A 14,645-nucleotide genomic window follows, 5' to 3' on the forward strand; every position below is an offset into this window, starting at 1 on the left:
GGAAGTTAGCATGGGATAGCTACATATATCAATTGAGTTCCAAAAACCAAGAATTCATCCTTCCTAAAAGTATTTTTTTTTCAGTAAGTGCTAAATGGAAGTTTGGAAAAGTTGATTACATATAAAACCAGCGACTTTCGTTGGGATGAATAACAAATATTTGACTTCTTTGGATGAATATCATCTGGGTCTTTAGATTATATTATTACAATTTCCATAAGAATATTTTGTTGATAAAATACAGCCTAAACTATATACTCGCTGATAATATAGCTAATAAAGAATTTTTGGAATAGCACAAAAGTTTTTGGGTTTATTGATCACAAACAAATCTCTTATTTATATAATTCCTTTTCATTTTTTCCGAAAACTAGAAATAATTCCACTTGAAAAATTTTCACAACTTTTTATTTCTACTGACATTACAACTTGTACAAAAATTAATAATAGAATAATCATATTTCACATAGAGAAATATTGTAATCAATGTCAATCAAGTCTTCACAAAATATAACGAATGCTTCTACATCATAGCCGAAAAACAATTACTCAACAAATTACCATATTCATATTTCACTGGAGAACCTTGAAATCGGACATTTTTCTCAAATATCTATGACTCCATAACTTCTAACCCCACGCGCCATTAAGAATCACCCCAAAATATTTTGCAACGCGGGTCAGTAAGAAGGTGATAATGCATACCTTTACTCAGGGATGTACATAGCGCAGTTCCCAAAACGACTGTATCGTCTATGAGGTTCATATAAACCAAAAGGTATCATATAACAGTTTTATTGCAAAGTGGGCAACGGTTCTCAAGATCCAGCCAATTTCTCAGACAAATTCCATGGAAAATGTGCCCGCATTTAGTTACTTTGGCGGACAGCATCTTCTGGTAACAAATGGCACAGACATCATCCAATTCTCGCAACTGGTGACTAGAAGCTCCTGACAAACCATTTAATTTATAGACTAATGTCTGACGTTTTCTGAAATCAGAGCAGATTTCTTTATATTTAAACCATACGTTGAAATAGACTTGGTGAAGTAGCCTGACAATTCCAATTACGCTGAACATTTCGAAAAAGAGAATGAAAGCTCTATTGAAAAATAAGAATATTCCTATACAAAGTTCAAGAATATTGTCGAAAGTAATCACATAATAAATATAGTCCTCAATGTGTTCCCAGAAATATTGCCTCTTCTCACTGAGTATCAAAAGAGTGTATAATGTTAAAGACACCCAAAATTTAATGATGGCGATGGAGCAGACCGCAGTTACATCTAAAAGGAATGTACCAATTTCTTGAGTTCTCCAGATGAAATATACGAACACGAAATCCAATAAAAGAACAATTCCGCTAACCGATAAGGGGCCTACGTGTTTCATGAGATTATCAGAACGACTCATTAATGAAGGATGAACCATCAGATGTATGGAACGATGGAGAGATGCATAGAGATAACATACATTTCTGAACAATATCATAATTCTCATCTCAGGTTTGGAAAATATTATTCCATACTGGAGGGCTAAAAAAAAGAATTTTGCAAATGCGATGAACATAATATCTCTGGTATGATCTCTGTTAGTTACTAAAATCCACTGCATAAATTTTGCAATGTACTTGCAGATGCAGGCAACTATGTGAGCCATTCCCAGAACAGCAATAAAGGATCCACATCCTGTGGCCATTACATATTTAAGAAATGTGAAGTACGCTGAATTTTCAGGTCTTTCATCCCATTGACCAGACAAGTAGAAAACTCCTATTTGCTCAAGTACCGTCAGTATCCAGAAAGTGTTCAATACATAAGAAATTTTCAACTTTCTCAACCATAACAATTGAGAATCTAACATTGTAATACTGAGAAAATTCAATCCAAAATACCAAACTGCAGGAACAAGGTATACAAGACATTTCATCAGTGTTAAATGTAAGAGAACCACCAAAATTGGAGCGCAATTCAGCAAAAATGCCGGTGTTGAAAAAGTTAATCCCAGTGGTATGAGAAAAGTCAACGGAAGTAGTTTTTTCATAACTGGGTTCTTTGGTGTGGAGTAAATGTTAATAAGAATTACCAGTAAAAGTGATTGTAAAAAGTAGGTACGCTTAAGATTTACGATGTATACTTTAGGCGCAAATGGTTCTTCAAAATTCTGAGAAACTGTATCATTTAGAAGATACCCATTGACGCCACTTTCCCTATTCGATTCCGTCCATTGGGTTAGGATTAACATAACGGTTAAGGTGCAAGCAGCTATCAGATGGTGGATGCTGCGGTTGTATACAAATAATGCTAGGCAACCTGAAATGAAATGATACATTTGATTTATTTGTAGTTTTTTATAACATATAAATACAATAATTATTAATATTTATAAAACAACAAATGAGGCTAGAACCAACATGAACCGGTACAGTACGGTTGGGTTAGCCTTAAGAAAAGAAGAAAGAGAGAGAAAACATGTTAATTGTTCATGCTGAAAATTTTACAGAAGTATGAAGTCTATGTATGAAATCAATGACTTTCTGATTGACCAACAATGAGATATTTTTTGTGACAACATTTGAATAACGAAAATTCACTAACTTATATTAGTATGAAATATTATACAAATTGTATAGGTATGTTATATAACCGTGTAAAACACGTATGTTTTTTATAGTTAATATGAACGAGACATGATCTTTGAACTCTTTCAATTCTACTAATGTTATTTTACCCAAACATGAACCATACACATCACAATATGCAAAATGACTCAGCACAAGAGCATTTATTAATGCTATTTTCAAACTTGTCGATAATAAATGACGATGAGGGTACAGCGTTTTCAAACTCATGTAACTTCTCTGTACACATTTTTTGACATATTTTGTGAACCTTAAATTCACATCCATTTCGATACATTTACATTTTTTGGCATGTTACTGTATCACCAATAACAATAATAATATATATTTCCACCAAGCTGCGATTAGTACCACTTTATTAGTACCACTCATGAGCTTCAGATGCTAAAATAAGACGAGCTAGATCTTCATTTAATTTCAGATTGGCAGTAGCAACGTTAATAGGGTGAAATGATAGATAAAGTTGTTTGTCATCCGCATCATATGTGAACTTAAATGTCTTAAAACAAAAACTAGATCACAAGTGTATACGCAAAATAATAAGGGCCCAAGTATCGACCCCTGAGGCACTCCAAGTTTAGTGAATTCACTGCTTGATTTTCCCTTCGAAGTTTCTACAAATTGTGAATGATCCCTAAGTAGCTTTTTATTAAATCCGCAGCAGGTTCAGAGAACCCGATAAAATTTAAAAATAGCAAACGAAATCGAATACCTTTTGGCATCAAAAGCCTTGAAGTAGTCTATAAATATTGAATCAGTCGTGTTACCTCTGTCAGCAGCTTCGAAAATATCATCAGTTATTTTCAAGAGAAAAGTTAGCTGTTGTGGTCTTTACGGAATCGTGACCGGTCGATTGGTAAAATAATGAAAGAAATTGAATAACATTTGATTTCAAATACCTTTGAACACGAAGATAATGAGCTAATGGCGCGAGGATTGTTGACAGTATTTGGATTTAGATATTTTAGGAAGAGCCAATAGCTTTCACATTTCAGGAAATATATTATGTTGTGAACATGAGTCCATAATATAAGTAAGACATGATAATATTACAGGACATCACAGAAGTAGCATATATATAATTTAAAAATCCAAGTTTGATATTTATATCGAATATGACTATGTACCTACTTATGTTGTTTTTTATCTGTTCAACAGATCTCATCATTTTTATACATTGAGGGCGAATGAAAATAATGGAATACGCTGATAAAAAATCAGTTTATATATACCTTCTTTTTTGCCGCGCATTTTTTTAAGGGCATAACACAAACACTACAGGAGAATCCCAAAGATGCTCTAAGAACGGTGCCTGTGCGAAAATAGCAATTCAGATTGGATTTGAACCGCTGGAGATTAAATCTATTGGTGAAAACGTCCACTCGAGCGCAATTCTCCAAATGAATGAGGTGTACTGAGTTGAACCTCAAAAAAATGAGCAGCAACAGTCCGTCGCATATTTCCGATATGTACCGCAATTGGTGGAATCAAATGTGCCAAGTCACTTTAACATCTCCCGTGAAAATATCTACAGAAGAGAGACAAATCTCTAACCTTTCTTCGCTGTTCCAGGCTATCAAGGTTGCAAGTCATGTATAGTTTTGTGGTTCGGAATAGTGTTCCAAGTATTTGAGAAGCGCCTTTTGCAATTCCAGCGACATGATTGTGCATAGACATATTGATATCCATTTTAAACCCCAACAAACTTATCGAAGTAGAAAGTGGAATTGTCTGACCTGACATCAATATATCCGGTTCGGAGACATTTGTCTTTTTAGAAAAAACTGATGCCCGGGTTTTTGTGGCATTCAATTGCACCTGGTTACTTTCACGTCAATTCAAAAACAGTATGTTTCTATTTCTGCAATATATTACTGTGCTACAAAATTTCATACTTTTGTTTAACGTCAATGTGGTTTAATACTTAATACTATTCATTATTTTAATGAATTTCAGTCCTACTCGTGATAATGATCCTCAATTCATAATATGATAATCAAGTACGTGTTTTTGAATTCCTAGTAATAATTAATAGAACCAAATAATTATCAAGTTCCCATCGTTCCAAAGACATATTATAATAAATGAATAGTGTTATCTAACTTATATCATCCAAATGCTTGTGCAGAAGACATTTTTTCATTTTCAATGACCTTCAAACACTACCCCTCAAAAAATGATTTTCATTTTAAATTCAACACAAAATATTTCTAGTTGGTCTTGAGGTAATATTCTTAGGTAGTATTTCCGAGGACAAGTTAAAGTTGAAAATACATCGTTATCAAAACATTGAATTCGTAATCCTACATTTTCAAATATCTAAGAAATATATTCAATATCCAGTACCATCTGTCTTTATATTACGCAAATATTGAATCTGAAATTCATCACACAATTTAACCACATCACATGGCTTAATTTTTTCATTCCGTCCTCAATGATGAACTTTCAGTATTAGGCAAATCAACAAATATTATATGGCACAATTTCGATATAACTCAACTTTCAAAATACCAGATAGGTCCAAAGTGAAGTAAAAATATTTTTGACGATAAAATGCTTTTCAGGACATTCAAGAAGTCTTATAAGTGTATGAAAAAATTATAAGGAAATATATTTTGGCTTTATGTAACTATATCTTTAAAATTTTCATATCTACTAGTTGTCAAACAATTAAACCTCAAGATATCGCAGGTAGCAAAGACTTATACTACATTTGAAGATACTGTCAATAACAATTCGAATATAAATTTGTATAATCGTCACTGACATTTCCAAGTACCACCACGTACAGGTACCTGTTAATATATGTAAATAGTAAATACCTCTGTAGGAAAAATAAAAGGCTCTGAATGCTATAAACGTGAAATATTTAGGACAAACTTACATGAGCTGAAAAGCTCATTCGTTAATTTCCCCGGAACTTCTCGTGTTTTCAATATAGCTAAGATGAATGCTAATTACTTGTGCTTGCCTGATCAACTCAATCAATAAAGTGATTTAATTTGTATCTATCGTGAACATGTTCATAACATAAAAATTACTCCAAACCGTTATTTCAACACCTCGACACGTGTTCCAATCACCAAGTGATCATTTTCAATAGGAAGATTGAACCGTTTAATTTTCCTCTTGAAGATCAAACTTTTTGATCTTTCACTTGAAGATGATGATCTGGTGATCGAAACACGTGTCGAGGTGTTTAAATATAGGGTTGGTGTTAGAAAAACTCTAGTTATTACTACACTAAAGGTTCCAAACAGTGCATCACAAATTCTCATTACATATCAAAATACTGTGGAAAGTCAATTTGAATGATTAATTAATACGTATTCAACCTATTGAACAAATAATCAATTTGCTATGGGCACTCGTTACGTCACAGCAAATAAAATAATGAGAATTGTTTCAACAAAAATAGTTATGAAAAAACTTGACGAATATATATAAAAAATTATACTGACCTAGTGCAATGACCATCAACCGCAATACTTGAACCAGGAATATCTTATACAGTAGTTCTTCATGTAATATACTGGGAGTTATGAGATTATGAAAATAATTTTTGATTTCTGCTGTGGACAGTCCAATTTTCAAAATCTCGTCGATGACAAAAAACAGCGGCACTCTCAACATTACTACCTCAAGTTCACTAATTCTTCTTTGGAAAGCCATTTTCTCTTGATTAACATATATGTACCTTCGATGAAGTTTCTCTAAAGAATGAATGTTACATTTGCCGAATGTGAATAATATAAATCTCCAATGAGAATACTGAAATGTTGACAACTCAGTATTACCACTATTAAGGATTACAAAAAGAAAAACTAAGAAGAAGAAAACATTTCATTTATTCGAATGTGGTTCATTCATTCGAATACGGTTGATAATGTTATCTTTGAGAAGGAAAAAGAACAAGTGAATGAAATATTGAATATTAAATGGTGAATAAGTATATGAATGCTAATGAAATGAATTATTAAATGTGCGGAACAAAAAGTGAAAAATCAATAATGTACAAATCTTATATAAATTACAGGAAAATGATGATAATACAATAATGATAATTTCCTCATTCTTACATTCTAACATATCATAAATGTTGAACATATATTTTGACTGAAGACAGAATATGATACATAATAAATAATGCATAGGATAATATGAAACGTACATGGTAAATGTATGGCTGTACGTTCAGATAACTGTTATTATGCCAAAAGCAGGTCAATGAAAAAATTTATCTTTTTTCATCATTGAGGCGCAAAATTGATGACCTCAAGTACTCGAATCATTTGAGAAAACAAAAAACTCCGAAATTTGTAACACTGCATATAAAATTATTAGGAAAACTGTTAAAAATGAGATACGTCAGGAAAAAATCAATAATTTTTATGAAAAAGTGAATGAATCAAGTAAAACACTTTGAAATTTTATCAAACAGCCCTCTGAAATTAATGAAACCAAAAGTATTTCTATTAATTATAATGATAATTTAATCAGTGATGAATTCGCGAAAACGTTCGGAGAATATTTCTAAAGTGTTGTAGATGAAAAAACTGAAATCAATTTCAAAGGAAGCCATCTAGGGAACGGAACTACAATGCCAAATGTCAACACAACAATGTTTTTCTTACCAGCCACAGGGGTAGACTTAAAAAATTTTGTGGAATCGCTACCAATGAAAAAAATACATTATATTATGAGGTTTTTATCGAACTCGTTAAAAAATGTATTGACATTATATCTGAACCAATTGCGCACCTAATACATTTATGTATTAGGTGCGCATGTATTAGGTAAATCGCACACTAACATCGAGAATTATCGCCCCATATCGATTATCTGCGTTTTCTCTAAAATCTTTGAATAGATTCTATCGCGCAGAATAAATGACTACCTGGAAACATTCGGCTTGATAACCAAGTGCCAACATGGCTTTCGAAAACATTGGCGTGAAGTTATCCACAGATTTCTGGCCACATGAACATGATTTTCATTAACACACATCTTCTGGTTCCAATTCTACAAGGAATCTCATAAAATGAGTCTGATTGTTGCAACAATGTTTTTATCGAAATCTGTATGGGTGAGAAGAAAACGGTTTTCACTTTATCGATCTATCCAAGATTCTATAACAGTTGTGTGATTTTCATGAACGCACATCATATGGTTCCAATTCTACAAGGTGTTTTAAAAAGTGAGTCTGATTGTTGCAATAATTTTTTTTCGAAATCTGTATGGGTGACAAGAAAATGGTTTCCAGTATATCGATCTACCCAAGATTCTATAACAGTTGTGTAATTTCCATGAACGCACATCTTCTGGTTCCAATTCTACAAGGAATCTCATAAAATGAGTCTGATTGTTGCAACAATGTTTTTATCGAAATCTGTATGGGTGAGAAGAAAACGGTTTTCACTTTATCGATCTATCCAAGATTCTATAACAGTTGTGTGATTTTCATGAACGCACATCTTCTGGTTTCAATTCTACAAAGAATCTCACAAAATGAGTGTGATTGTTGCAACAATTTTTATATCGAAATCTGTATGGGTGACAAGGAAACAGTTTTCACTCTGTCGATCTACCCAAGATTCTACAAGAGTTGTGTAATTTTCATGAACGCACATCATATGATTCCAATTCTACAAGGTGTTTTAAAAGTGAGTCTGATTGTTACAACAATTTTTTTCTCGAAATCTGTGTGGGTGACAAGAAAACGGTTTTCACTATATCGTTCTACCTAAGATTCTACAAGAGATGTGTGATTTTCATGAACGCACATCATATGGTTCCAATTCTACAAGGTGTTTCAAAAAGTGAGTCTGATTAGATGACAAGAACTGTCATCACCAAGTTAATCTACTCAAGAAACTGTGGAAGTTGTGTTATTTTGGTGGACGCACATCATCGGATATCATTTTTATATGGGGTATTGGAAACTAAGTCCAATATTTCCAATTTTATTTTACCCTAATTCTGTATTGTTGATGAAAAAACGATTATCAACGCGTCAATCTACTCAAGATTCTATAAAAAAGTTAAACACCAAATAGTCTTAATAATTCCAAGTTGAACCTATAGTGAATAGGTATTTCCAACCACAGATATTAGTACGGGTGCTGATAATTACGTATCCCAACCACAGATTTTTATTTTCCTCTACGTCAGCATGTGTGGCCAGAAATCTGTGGATAACTTCACGCCAATTTCGAAAACGTCATTCAACGAAAACAGCAGCACTCAAATTGGTTCAACAAGTCCACGATTTAATCAATGAGAAAAAAGTAGTTGTGGGACTTCTGTTCGACTTGAGTAGAGCTTTCGATACTCTTGAGTATTGAAATAATTTCTGAAAAACTCTTCAACATTGGTATCAGAGGCAATATTAATTGGCTCATTGTGTCTTCCTTGAATAACAGATATTTTAGGGTGAAACAAAACCATATATTATCTGACGAGTATTCTGTTACAACTGGAACACCACAGGGTAGTTTTCTTGGTCCGTTGATATTTTTACTCTATGTCAATGATCTTTCTGATAACATAAGTTATGGTAACGTGTACCTTTATGCAGATGATACGTATAACATTTTATCGAGCAAAACACCGGATGAAATGAATACCCAAATCAACACTGCATTGCAATAATTCAATGAGTGGTGTTTCAAAAACAGACTAATCGTTAATGTACATAACACAGTTTGTATTGAATTTGTATATTCTCCTCGGGGTCTACATACCTTCACTTACAATTTTCTTAATGAATCTCTGAGATCATCAACCTGTACAAAGTTTTTAGGAATAATGAATGATTCCTTTTTCACATGACGATAACACATAGAGTTTACATCTGAGAAACTGAACCAATCGTATTACCTAATAAAATCACTAAAAAGTAAATTAGATACTAAATCTCTACTAACAGTATACTACGCAAAATTTCACTCCGTAATATGTTGTAACATTGCTGTCTGGGGGTTAGCCACTGAAATTGGCAGAATATTCGTGAAACAAAAGGCACTGTTGAGGTTAATTTTCAACCTTGATTACAGAACATCGTGTATAGGGAGATATTTCAAGAGAATAAAATATTAACTGTGCCAGCATATTCATTTTAAAACTCTTGACAAACATTCATGAGAATATGAGACACCTTGTCGATCGGAAGTACATAATTATAATACCAGGAAAAACAATATGCTCACAACTCGAAAACATATCTCTACAAAATATGAAGTCTCCTGTGTTTGTTGAAACGAGTATTTATAATAAATTGCCAAATAGTATAAAGACACTGCCACTAATTGCCTTTAAACAAAAACTTGAATCATTTCTATCGACAAATGGTTTCTATACAGTGGACGATTTTTACTTGAAGCTGTAAATATTTAATATTTTTAATATTTTTTACAATACTTTTTTCTTATTTTATCATGTACTGACAGGGGGTAAAATGATCCCCGGAATCAGAAGGATCATTTTGCCCCAAACTACCTTCCCGGCAAAATTGTTAAACCATAACCTTACATTCGCATCTAACGTGACACAAATGGCCTGATTTCGTTGAAGAATGGCACTAAACACTGATACAAACACTTCTGTCACAAAATATAAAATACTTTAAAACATACACAATATTGACATAAAACTACATTAGATTTCACACAGTAATTTTCAATGATTTGTTATTTTTTTTCAACCACTTATACCACCTTGACAGTTTGCGCTAAACTGCTTGGGTGGTCTCACGTCCATGAAATTCACATTAAGTCAACTAGATGCCGCTGTTCTGTCGATATAACGGTCGGGAATCGTTTTGCCCCAAGGGATCATTATGTACCACCCAGCCCTACATTCAATACTACACAAATACAGTGCTTGATGTCCCCCACCCCTTTTATTTTTTGAACGGGTCAACTCAAAAAGTTGAAATTTGGGATAATGAAATTAATACATGAATACTTTATTTTGGAGTGAAATTGACAGATAAAACTTTCAAGATGGCGACTGATCCCCATCTGGGGAAAAATTCAATGGATAGGGGATTTTGTGACACATCTTTTTGAAGCTTCTGACAAATGCTTCACAACCCTAGAATAGAATGTCAATATCTTCTTCCAACTACTACAAAATGGCTGAACTTTTAATAATTGTCTGAATACATTGACATTTAACTGTATATTATGAGGTTATAAGCTTGAGGTCAGTTCATAAGATGCTCAAAATGGTTACCTTGAACTTCTTGACATATGAACATGAACAGCCTATCCGATATTTCAAGCCGAACATTTTCGAACACAGTAAGGTCAATATCTCTAAAAATATGTATTATTCTCTGCCGTATATCCACTATTCAAGCAGGTTCACTTTTCGTACACCTTTTGCTTCAAATATCTCCATAAAAAAGTCCATAAAGTCCGTAAAAAAGTTTCCATAACAGGTGTCAAATCAGGCGAGCGGTCTGGCCATTCTGCAGGACCTCAACGGCCAATCCAACGACCGGGAAAAGTAGTATCCAAATAGTGTTTTACTTGTCTCGATGAGTAATGTGGTGGTGCTACATCTTGTTGGATTACACTATTCATATCTAATTCATTAGGATTCGCTTAGACGATTTCATTGATGAAAGGGTCAACAATTTTTTCCAGCATATTCAAATACAGTTAGTTCCCCTATAAAATTTTGATCAATAAATAAAGGTCCTACAATATGGTTTCCCAATATTCCTGTCCAAACGTTATTGTTTTCTGGATATTGGGTATATGTTTTCCGTTAAACGTAACGGTTGGTGTCACTCCAATGACGGCTATTTTGTCTGTGAACACTCGTCACAAAAACAAATATTGTGGAGATAGGTAGCATGCCTTGCAATGGTTTCCGTCATGATTTTGCAGAATTCTGTTCTACGATCAGTGTCATCTTCAGTTAATTGATTTTAATTTGGTATGAATGATACATACCTATTTCTCTTCAAAAGTCTCCACACAGTAGAAGGAGACATCTCACCAATTATTTGCACTTGCCGTTCTTCCGGAATGGACGGATGACCTGGGGACTTTTTATAATGTACACTACCGGTAGTTGTGAATTTGTATACAAGTTCCCTCAAATATTTTCTACATATAGGACGATTCGGAAATCTTTCATTGAAAATCCTTTCGGTCAGGTGAAAGTTAAGCGTCGTACCGTAAATAAAAATCGCTTCAATGCTTTATTCCAATGGACGAGAATTGACCATTTTAGAGATTGTTCTACTAGTAACACCGAAAACCAAATGGGAATATTCTAACTAAACAATGATGTTCATTGTCGTACTGACATTTTTTATAAACAAAAAAATAACTCAATAACTCAACAAACCTTATCGGGTTGTTGGAATTGCCATATGGCAGTTAAAAAAGAATATTTCTAGAAATACCGGTAATCATGTGTTTGTCTTCAGGAAATTATTAAATGTTCCCCCATGTTGTATTAAGTGAAGATATTGGCTTTATATTCTAGGGTTGTGAAGTATCAGTCAGGAGCTTCAAAATGATGTGTCACCCCCCTTTTTATTTAATTTTTTTTTCAGAGGGCGCCCAGTTGCCATCTTAAAAGTTTCATCTGTCAATCTCACTTGAAAATAAAGTATTTCGGCATTAATTTCATTATCCCAAATTTAAATTTTTTGAGTTGACCTGTTCAAATAATAAAAGGATGGGGGACATTGAAGAAATGCACTGCATAATAGAGACAGCACTGTGAACAAAATTGATATACAATTAACGGAATCTTCTTGAACAGATGCGGCCTAACATTCTATCAGTGAGCACAGCAATATAAATGTGGCCAACTTTAGTAATTATCTTGATGAGAATCTTGTTGGATGTCAATAATACCACAATGATTTTTTTCAGTTACTTGTTTTTTGTTAATAGTGTTTATTCTACTGAATTTTGAGTTAATTCCCGGCTGTAAATAAAAATATTTTAATTTTTTTAAATAATGATCGAGATATAATATGTTTTATTTCCTCTGGTATGATATTATAAATTTTTATGCCTATAAAGGAGTGAGCTCTTCGTGTGATTGACTTTTTCAGTATTATGTTAATTTTTCGCAGTGACGTGTAGAGTATGTGACGAGTTTTTCCTCAGTTTGAACTGAAGTGGTATTTCACGTTTGTACTGAGAAAAAACATTTGTGGCACATCTAAGGTTCCACACTCATTATATAAACCCTCAGTTGAAAAACGTTGACTTTGTGATATTATTAGTTTGAGAAATCTTCTTTGTAATACTTCCAGGGATAGCAGCCATATAATTCAAGATAACCAAAGCAAGGCGTCTACAGGGTGAGTCAACAAGATTCTCTTGGTCCATTGCTACCAGGAAGAACAATTTTTCGAATTTCGCAGTCATGTCAATAAATACTATCCTAACAAATCATTTTCTTCCATACTAGGTGATTCAGCCGAGCGAGGCCAACCAAAGTTATATTTTTTTTAATGAAACACCCAGTATATGAATACGTCATTCGATTCCATATTGTTTGAGCTCTGTAAGGAATTTTTGTTTTTTGAATTTCTATGGCGGCATTGCCAAGTTACTCCAGAAAAACCTATTTTGCAAACAATAATTTTTTAATTTACCACCCGCATGTCTACAGCAATAAATGAATTTTTTTAGGCATATAGTTAATCAACATCACTATGATAATTTCGGGAATCTCAACTTTCCGAAACAATATATAGGGTGCTTGATAAAACCCGTCAAGTTTCATTCATTTTCAAACAGACATAATTCAATATTAGGTATACCAGTTTCATTATTTGTTGTAACCACAAAAAATTCATTTATTTACGTTCACTTATTCAAATTGTTTTCATTATGAACTATAACGCCTAAATTTTTTAGTGAATAGAGGAGTCCAAAAGATGTTCAAAATGGCGACTATTTTCTGCATCACATAAAATCAGTCGTTTTTTAAACGAATTCTCCACACGTTCCAGCATATCCTCTGGGATTTCCCTGAAAGATCTAGTGATTCTTCGTTTCATGTCTTCTATAGATGTTAGAGGAGTTTGGTAGACAATCCATATGATATACCCTCATGAAAAATCCATTTTGGACAGGTCAGGTGATCTGGGTGGCCAAGTCAAAGGCCCACCCCAACCTATCCATTTTAATTGAAATGATCGTTGAGGTATTCCCGTACCTCAGTTTCAAAATGTGTTGGTGCACCATCTTGTTGTAGCCACATTCTAAATCTTGTTCCAGTTGGAACCCCGTCCAATGAATTCGAAAACTCATGCCAAAGAAATCTTACATATTTTCTTCCAGTGAGATTCCCATCTAAAAAATGTGGGCCGATAACTCTTTTTCCGAGAATTCTACCCCAAACATTTATTGACCAAACACTTTGATGGTTCAGGCAACGAACAAAATGGAGATTTTCGGTTGCATAATAATGCATGTAATGCCGATTCACAGTTCCATTTTCATGGAAAGTTGCTTCATCAGAAAATAACACAAAATCGAAAAAATAATTTTCCTGATCTTTTCTAAGCCCCATCGGTAAAATTGAACACGGTTTTCAAAATATCTTCCTTTTAATTCTTGCATCAATTGCATGTAAAATTTGCTTGCTCGTATCATTTGAGACACGCTGATTTGAGAAAATCCTAATTGCCTGGTTTTCACAAGGGAATTTTCAACAAGGTGAAGAGCGATGTGAAATGTATTCTCTTCATTTGTTACAGGGCAAATACATTCGAACTTCTCGTGATTCACATTACCAGTTCTTTCAAATCCTATTTTTAGAGCCTGAAATGCCCTTCCATCTGGTTGTCTTCCTTCGGGAAACTTCTCTTTCCCCCAAAGGTTCTCTTTCCCCCCAATGGTTCAATCTTTAGGCGAAAGAAATTTCAACACATGGTGTTCCGAAATTCCTTTTTTGATGTTAGTCATGGATAACTAAATTTTAAAGAAAAAATCAGTATAAATATTCTTTAGCTTT

At 33.5% G+C, this 14,645-nt stretch overlaps 1 protein-coding gene across 2 annotated transcripts in view; it reads right to left on the reverse strand.

Annotated features, from left to right (window-relative positions):
• Positions 1-390: 390 nt before the first annotated feature.
• LOC111502730 (protein TRC8 homolog) overlaps positions 391-14,645 on the reverse strand; it is a 54,366-nt gene continuing 40,111 nt past the window's right edge. Inside the window, exon 4 of one of the 2 annotated variants that reach the window (XM_074173324.1) lies at positions 391-2,313. In XM_074173324.1, coding sequence (XP_074029425.1) covers positions 782-2,313 — 1,532 coding nt within the window. In that variant the 3' untranslated portion in view covers positions 391-781. Of the gene's footprint in view, positions 2,314-6,357; positions 6,417-14,645 lie in introns of those variants that run through there. The other variant, XM_074173325.1, reaches the window with a different exon arrangement.

The sequence above is a fragment of the Leptinotarsa decemlineata genome, unplaced genomic scaffold (assembly GCF_025532065.1).
Source record: "Leptinotarsa decemlineata unplaced genomic scaffold, Ldec_3_MD MMD2_tig00000218_RagTag_RagTag, whole genome shotgun sequence".
Classification (NCBI taxonomy): domain Eukaryota; kingdom Metazoa; phylum Arthropoda; class Insecta; order Coleoptera; family Chrysomelidae; genus Leptinotarsa; species Leptinotarsa decemlineata.